General features: G+C 32.8%; 1 protein-coding gene across 1 annotated transcript; it reads left to right on the top strand.

Moving 5' to 3' along the window:
- Positions 1-4,037: 4,037 nt before the first annotated feature.
- Positions 4,038-7,755, top strand: LOC107794181 (basic leucine zipper 34-like). Its single transcript, XM_075242131.1, has 5 exons — positions 4,038-4,855; positions 5,576-5,666; positions 5,792-5,918; positions 6,785-6,965; positions 7,423-7,755. Exons 1-4 carry the CDS (start codon positions 4,311-4,313, stop codon positions 6,937-6,939), a joined length of 918 nt encoding a protein of 305 aa, XP_075098232.1. The 5' UTR covers positions 4,038-4,310; the 3' UTR covers positions 6,940-6,965; positions 7,423-7,755.
- The last annotated feature ends 1,366 nt before the right edge of the window (positions 7,756-9,121 follow it).

Here is a 9,121-nt window from a genome sequence, read left to right as displayed (position 1 = left end):
TGCACGCCGCAACGAGTCTGAGGGCTGTATGTATATGGATTGGGTTGTACGCCGTAACGAGCCTTAGGACTATATATATATATATATATATATATATATGGATCAGGTTGCATGTCACAACGAGCCTTATGGCTATTTATATGTTATAGGATCGGGCTGCACGCCGCAGCGATATAGCACTTGGGCTGAAGGAGCACCTCTAGAGTCTGCACACCCCCAGTAAGCACAGTCGACTATATATATGTGGATCGGGTTGCATGCTGCAACGGGCCTTATGGTCATATATGGATCGGGTTGCACACCGCAACAGATATTGTACATCGTTGAGTGATTGAGTGTGCTGAGCATTGAGCATAGTGAGAGAGAATGCGAGACAGTGAGATTGAGTACTCTGAGAGTGTGAGTACACGAGTTCATCATTGAGATGAATTGCATTTGACATGCGTACTTGAGATACATGCATAGAGATGCATTTCCTTCTGCTACCCGGCGTTGGTGACATTTATGATTTTACCGGTATCTTGGCATATAGGCATAGAGACGTACCTTCCTCATGCTATTTGAAAGTGAAACATCTTACTTATTATTGAAAGGAGTTTTGGGAAAAATCACAGTTTTCAAACTTACTCGTATTTTGGCATTTTCGGTAAAAGATTTAGTTTTTCATTGTGATACTTGAAAAGAAATGCCTATTTTTCTGAAACTGTGAACGAACTGAGTATTTTATTTCTGAGATACCTCTTTTATTACTTGTACTATGTTGTTATGAACTGTTGTGGGATACTGGTATTAGACCTGACCTTCGTGTTAGCTCGTCACTACTTTCAACCTAAGGTTATGCAAATGTTGGTTATCGATATTGCTGTGTTCGATGGGAGCTGGATTGAAGATGTACCTGCGTCCCAGTTGTAGCTGCCCCTTGTTCGTGATAGCTTTAGGTCTATAAAACTCTGTTTATGTACTTTTCAGACAGATGATGTATTTATTTTATTTTAGCTTTGTAAATTCTATTCTTAGAAGCTCATGATTTATACTACCAGTTCTTGGGGAATATATAAGATTCAGATAATTTCATTACTGAATTGCTTTATTTATTGTTATTGAAATTGGTTAGTAGTTAACTGGCTTACCTAGCGGGTTGGGTTAGGTGCCATCACGACTAGTTGGGTTTTGGGTCGTGACAAACACAAACCTCAATAGCTGATACCACAACTTGAATCTGTGAGCTATAATAAGTCATACAGAATTAACTTGATTGTTGATCTAACAATCCTGTTGGAAATTAAACCAAAATTAATTATTATTCCTAAGTTGTCTAGGATTTGGTATTTACTAGGTTGCTTAATTTATATCTAGTTAGGTTTTGTTAGTCTAGTCAAATTTGGTTTGTAATATTATAAATAGGGGTGCAAATTTGGTTTGTAATATTATAAATAGGGGTGCTACTACATATTTTATATTGTAGAGAGGTAATTATGATGTAGAGAGATTCAAGAGTTTATGAGTTGTGAAAAAGCCTCCTACCACGTTCTCTCCCTAATTTAATAAATATTTTCTATATAGTTTTTGTCAAATTTTTGCTTGTGACTAAATTATTCTTAGGGTATTTCCATCCTTCAAATCCACTTCATTAAATGACAACTACTATACATATACATAGTCATACATATATTGGGAATATGGGGGAAGGTACAAATAAACAAAGGGATAATGGCAAAAAGGGACACATGCCCTACATGTGAAGTTAGTTTGGAGACAAAGTGAAAGAAAGCTTAGGATCGTGCATAAACCAATCACATGGCTTGACATGATCTTCTTCTTCCCCCTCCGATCCCTTCCCATTCCACAGCTCATCTTCCACACATTCAACTTTCCACACGATATTCCAATAATCGTATTCGTACCTTTGTACCCTCTTTTTTTTTTTTTCCTTTAAATTTTGTTGGCGAAAAAAAAATAAAAAAAAAATTCTCTGAAATTTCTGACAAAAATATATCCCTTGAAAATTGGTTCGTCGGAAATGTTTTGGGATTTTCCGTCAGAAACCATATTTTCGACGGCGTGTCCGTTGAAAATTCATAATTAATGAGATAGCGTTAAGTGGTAAAATTTCATTTTTGCCTATAAATTTCTAGTCTTCAAATTAAAGTAACCTGATCACACATAAATGGTTTTATAGTCGGGTGAAGTATCTAACTAATTACTTTGGCATATACAATCCATTTTCTTTAAATAAAATCATCTTTATTGATGGGACGTTAGGCGAACCTCTACCCATATAAAATAAGGGAAGAGTTTTAATAATTTAAAGGGAACATGTTACCTTACCTTCTGCATATATGTGATATAAACGAGCTAACAGATTCAAATTATTAAAGATTCAAGTCGGAGGAGCTTTTTATAAGCTGCTTCTTTTTATAGAAAGTAAATTAATTAATTTATCAAGAATAAATGAGAGTTCTGAAAAACATTCAGGAGAATGATATATTGTCCTGCACCATCGAAGTTGGAACAAGCAGGGGCATATCTAATAGTATAGTATTGGTTTATTTAAACTCATAAATTTTAATTCAGACTTGAATTTATCTAGGTAATATTTACCGAAATTATTGAAAATACTAAATTATAAACTTCAAACTCAAACAAAATAGTTAGTTTTATAATTAAAACTCAAGTCTATAAGCCATAAAAGAAAGATTTTGAACCCGCCTTCGAAAATAAAGACAGTAAAATGGGAAGGCATTATCAATTCACGCGTCGATGATTACTTTGGGTATATAAATAATGAGAAAGTTTGTGGATTGATGCCCTAAAGCTGATGGTAGCATGTGATGACATCTAATCTCATTGATCAAGCGGTGCTCAATAGCACGTGCACGACAATCTGCTTTGTATATACGGAGGAATTATTTTGTTTTTCCACTCGGTATTCGTATTGAGCTCGACTATATTCGAATTCGCATCGTATAGGGTTTCATTCGGGAGGAATCGCTCTCTACTAAGGATTTTTCCATACCGAAGGCTCGAACTCGAGACCTCTGATTAAGGAAAAAGCAGTCTCATTCACTACACTACATCCTTTGGTGGTGTATATGGAGGAATGTTCTTTCTCAATTCTGTTTAATTCTAATGCATGTAAATTAGGATAGGGAGGTAAATTCATGGATATCATCGTACTAAAGTTTCATTAGTATTTTACTAAGTATTCGGTACCACGAGCACGACTAATCCAAATTTACGTTGAAAGTTTTACTTTGGAGAAAAGTAGGTAAACGCTTCTTAATTAAATTTACGTTGAAAGTTTTACTTTGGAGAAAAGTAGGTAAACGCTTCTTAATTATGACAACTCTGTGCCTGAGATTCAAACCTAGACCTCTAATTAAGGATAAAGACGTATTTATTATTTAATCATATATAACTTTTAGTGGTGTCCTACTAAAGGTTTGTTACGGCAACGTTATAAATTTGGATGTCTCTTTAGTCCTTTTAATTCTAATGTATGTAAATTTGGATGTCCGCGTATCAAAAAATTTTTCTCTCGATATTCGATATTCCTTATGGGTTTCGATTAATATGGATTTCTTATCCTACTTTAAAGGTAAAGTATTTCCTATCAAACGCCAACATTTGGTATACTTACCAAGTCTCTACCATAACCTTTGGTGAATTTGTGTTATATGAATATGGTATGTTGCCCGCGGGTGCTTATTTGACAATTTTATCTTATCTTACAGCTAAGTCATCATTTCTAGCATTTGGTTAACGAACTTTTTTATGCAAAATATAGAGATTGTTTATTGTTGCAAAGTTTAGAATTATGATTTGACCTGTTAATTCCATGACCATCCACGAAATCTAATTTAGTATTAGGCCATTACAAAACAGTACTACGAGTTTTTTTGAAATTAAAAAAAAATAATAAGGAAAAAGAAGCCAGAGGCTTTATGAGATGAGTGATGAGCACAAGGGCACATGTGGTGTAAGTCCCCTATATATTAAACTAGTCCTACTTTCCAGTAATACAGTTGAGACTCAAACTTCCTACCAGCTGTTCTATAGCTGTCTCAAACCCCCCCATGTGACCCCACCATCCCCTTAATTTTGGTGAAATGATCATTATTGGAGAGAAAGAAAGGTGACAGTTTAATTTGCTCGTTAATGAGACAAATCAAAGTTATACATATGGTCTCATGACAATGTCGATATCATATAATTATCATGAATTAATGTCTCTGTATATGTTCTTTTCTAGTTTGGTTTTCTAGCTACATTCTTGAAACTCCCATTTTTCCAGCTAGTTAGAAAGGAAAATGGCACAGTTACCTCCAAGAGTGCCTAACATGACACCAAATTGGCCTGATTTTTCACTTCAGAAAATGGACAACTTATCTCCCAATGCAACTGCTGCTAACAATAACCCTTTATGGGCGGACGAATTCCTCGACTTCTCGACGAAACGCGGGTCCCACCGGAGATCAATGAGCGACTCCATTGCTTTCTTGGAGACTCCAATGGTGGAGGAATGCAGAAGGCTATCATCAACTCCGGGTTCGGGTGGAACCAGTACTGGTAATGAGGAATTTGAGAGGTTTGATGATGAGCAGCAGATCATGTCCATGTTTAACGACGACGAACACGACAATATGTCGTGTTCGAACCCGTCGTCGCCGTCTGATTACATCAATGTTAATGAAGATAATAAAAGGATGATTGCAGGCGGCGGCGACCGTGATCAAATGCAGCAGCTTAATGAGGAAGTTCAAAGCTCATGCAAGACTACTGAGGAACCAACACCTACTCATGCAAGTATTGAATATTCTTGTGAAAAGGTTGTTGATCCTAAGAGAATTAAAAGGTATACCATTTATTTTTGACACATACATATCATTATTCCTACATCATGCTTTGACATTCTCATTAAGGTGCTTGGAGACTGTATTATGTTACTCTCTTATAATTTTTAATTATTGTGACATAATTTGAGTCTGAACAAATTTTAAGAAAGAATTAAAGATTTTTGAAATTTATAGTTCAAAACATGTAAGAGTATATGTGTGATTGTAAAATTCTTGAAACTTGTGATTTTAGATATAATTATAATTTTTTATTAAGGGTAAAATCGAAAGTTTAAAATTAATTATTTTCATATTTAAAAGTATTATTCATTTTGTAATGAATTAAAAAGTACAGTGTGTCACGTAAATTAAAAATAATGAATTATTTATTTTGGAGTATTGATTGTTATGATACGTATTTTAAGCATATAAAGTACAGATATACTCGTTTATGACTAAACTGAAATGTTATGTTTGTTTGTCTCTATATCTGTCTCTCTGCATGTGGAATGGAGTATAATCATGAATAGTATTATATTTGACAAGGTCTCTTTTTAATAGTACTAAGGTTAGAAATTGTTTAAACCATGGGATCATCTAAAGGTAACTAAACATAATTACCCAATTATTAAAAGTAATAATATGAAAATAAAGCAAATAACCATTCAAAGCAAGCCAAATTATTTTCAACATTTATTTATTCTATAGTAAGATAAATCTTGTATTTAATTGAATGTCAGGATATTGGCAAACAGACAATCGGCACAAAGATCACGGGTGAGGAAACTGCAGTACGTGTCGGAGCTGGAACGTAGTGTTAGCACACTTCAAGTATGTAAAATAATTCAGAGAATTTTTCTTTTCTACTAACAGTAATTCAAGATGTTTAATTTCTTTGGAGATTTTCATTTAGAATATTTCTGAATTGGCCCCCTTTTTATTCTGTTTTTTTGAAGGCTGAAGTTTCGGTATTGTCACCAAGAGTTGCATTTCTGGACCATCAACGTTTGGTTCTAAACGTTGACAATAGTGCCCTCAGGCAAAGAATCGCAGCTCTTGCCCAAGATAAATTGTTTAAAGATGGTAAATTTTTTCTTCTTTTTTTTTTTTTCAATCTGTACAATATTTTATACTTCCTCTGTCCTAATTTATGTCACACTATTCGAATTTCAGAATCAAGCAATTTTTTTTTAATCACGATTTTTTCATATGCTTTTTAAATATTTTGAATTGTCAATTATTGTGACTTAGTATCTTTTATGTAGTTTTCAAATATGTAAATTATATTTCAACAAAATTTAAAGATTTTATGTGTGAATTCACTGTCAGAATTAAAAAGTTTGACTTTCTAAATTCAAACAATACCTTCTTTTTTTTTTTTAGACATAATGAGTATCTAGGTACGTTAGCTGTTTTTTTTCTCGCTGCCTCGATAGTCAACTAACGGGTCAATGATGATACAACATGTAACGAGACTAAAAGTATACAATTTTGCAAATTATAAAATTAATTGCTTATAAGGCAAATATCACTAGAACTAAAAATAGAATTTGTCAGTAGTTGTGGGATCAGAAGTGAAGTTATCCTAATTGAATATGAACAAAACTAAATGGATCACTAAATTTATGAAAGTTCCATAGTAAGCTATGTTTGGCTTTATGATCCTCCTAGAAAAAGACAACACTGAACCCCTCCAACTTGGAAAAAATTGTGTTTATAAAGTGTTAGTCGTAAAAAAAAAAATACTTACTACTAGTGGAGGCTTAATTAGTTTGTTACACTTCAGGGTGATCAATTGCATTATTCGATTTCCAGATCACCCTTAGATCTAATTTTCATTTTTCATGATCGATCTACACTTAATATTAGTGACTGATGTTGATTTTGGAATAAGAGGGTTACTTAGTCTTCACTTATATCGTTATATTTTCCTCTCGTGAAATATATAGCTCATCAAGAAGCATTGAAACGAGAAATAGAGAGGTTGAGGCAAATTTATTACCAACAGAACCTCAAGCAGATGGAAAACGGTACACAATCAAAGTCACAACCACCCGTTGCTGATTCCAGTGCTATTGAGATGAAAGTGCAGCTTGTCAATTAATCCCTCCTTTGTAATTCTTCAGCTAGGTAAACCAACCCCCCCCCCCCCCTTTTTTTTTTGTAATTAAAAAGAAATTCTAATGTTTGCGAAAAGTAAATGAAAATTAAAAAGGCGAAGAGATTAGAAGAAATTACCAAAAAAAAAGGAACATAATTGTCATGTTAATGAAGAAAGAAGATCATTTGGTCTTCATTCACTAGTCAGTACCAAAGTAAGAAATATTTTATTTGTATCGAATGTTTGCCAATTTTCGCTTTTCAAGATTTAACTCAAAATGAATTCTAACTGATTTATATTTTAAAAAGTACTTCTTGATAACTTTGATATACCAATTACAACTCATACTACATTTTATTTAATTCTAACTAAATATCTGAGTTTCAACTTGGAAACACTAATTAACTTTTAAAAAAAAATCAGATTATTCATCCATAAGCGCCAAATAATTAATTAGTGTATTAACATAATTGGTTTGTCTTACAGTGCAGAACAAAATAGACTTATGACTGATAGCAGAGGAGAGGCACTTATCATATTCATGTGTTATTGGATCCACCATGAAAATTTTCTTTATGAGGGAATCGGACAGGATAAGATCACTTGGACCTCTGAAATGATCTCTCATTTTCATGGACCAAAAGAAGCTTGTTTTACTGCTTAGGCATAAGTGTGTCATTTTTATTCTGATCTTTTCGTTTTATTTTCTTATTGTTGAATTCATTTTTCCTACAGTCGCACCTACAAGAACTTTTTATTATTGAAAGAGCAAGTGGAATTTTGTATTGGGTTGTATCCAGGAAAGAAAAAAGGATTTTCGGCAGAATAGTCTTTACCCCAAAACTTTACAACTTTTATTTAGTTTCCCCTTAAACTTCACGTGGTGTTTTATACACTTCTAAACTTGGCAATTTCTAGCCTCGATCCACGATTTCTAGCCTCGACCCTCGTGGACGCTGACAATCCATGGGAGTGTGACACACGTACTACCACATAAATATTTTTGTCCATATGGCATTTTTTACAATAAAATTATATATTTTTATCTTTTTAAGTTCACCAACTATTTAAATTATTTTTTTTATATTAAAATCTGTATAAATAACTTCAAATAACATTATTTTGACTATAAATTTTTATTTGACTAAAGATAATAATATTTTAATTAGGTTACTTTTACATATTTGGTCACGAAAAAAGGAATACACAGTTAGAAAATATTATCATTGCATCTTAAAAAATAAAATAAAAATTACGTGGTTGGAACTCCATTATTGGCCTAAATAAAAAATTTACTTAAGAATAGTAAAATTGCGACCAAATATTTGTGAATTTTACAAAAAAAAAAAAAAGAAGAAAAATGCATAGTTTAAATAAATAATCATTGCATGAAAATAAAAATAGAAATACACAGTACTTGTTTCATTTTGTAAAAAATATACCATTTGAATTTCATTACTTTGGCTAAATCTTCTTCTTATGTGGCTAAAATAAATGGAGTTTCAACAACATTTTGTAGATTTGGACAGGAAGAAAAGATAAGAAATACATAGTTGAAATATATTTATTTTGTTTAAAAAAATACAATTGGGAAAAAATATGTAATATATATTAAGAAAAAAAAATGAGAAATACAATTGAAACAAATAAATCGTTCTAGTTGATTATGTGACAATCAATATTTGAAAAATACCCCATTTGGAGGCTAATTTTTTGATTTTCTTTCCGCCCACGCGCCTAAAAGAGATTGTATTCACGTTCTTTACCACATTAGCATCTAGGAGGGTCAAGACTATCAAATGTATTCATGGGGGTATTAAAAACCACGTGAAGTTTATGGGGAAACTAAATAAAGTTGTCAAGTCTAGAGGGTCGTGAATATTTTTGCCAGGATTTTTACTTGTCAAGAGCTAGAGGAACAAAAATCAGAAGAGTTAATACCCTAAAGACCTCCTAATGTCACGACCCAGAATCCGCTAAAAGTCGTGATGGCACCTAACACTGTCGTCAGGCAAGTCAACAGTGATCTATCAACTTACTTACTCATTTTAGTAATTTGAAATCATAACTTTTCATTAATTAGATAACATGAAATAGAATTTACAGGGTGAATGATAATATATCACGAACTACAATGATGAATAACCTGTAGGAACCCCCCAAAACCGGTGTCACAAGTGCATGA

This window comes from Nicotiana tabacum, chromosome 21 (genome assembly GCF_000715075.1).
Source record: "Nicotiana tabacum cultivar K326 chromosome 21, ASM71507v2, whole genome shotgun sequence".
Classification (NCBI taxonomy): domain Eukaryota; kingdom Viridiplantae; phylum Streptophyta; class Magnoliopsida; order Solanales; family Solanaceae; genus Nicotiana; species Nicotiana tabacum.
This window is presented reverse-complemented; position numbering and strand designations above follow the sequence as displayed.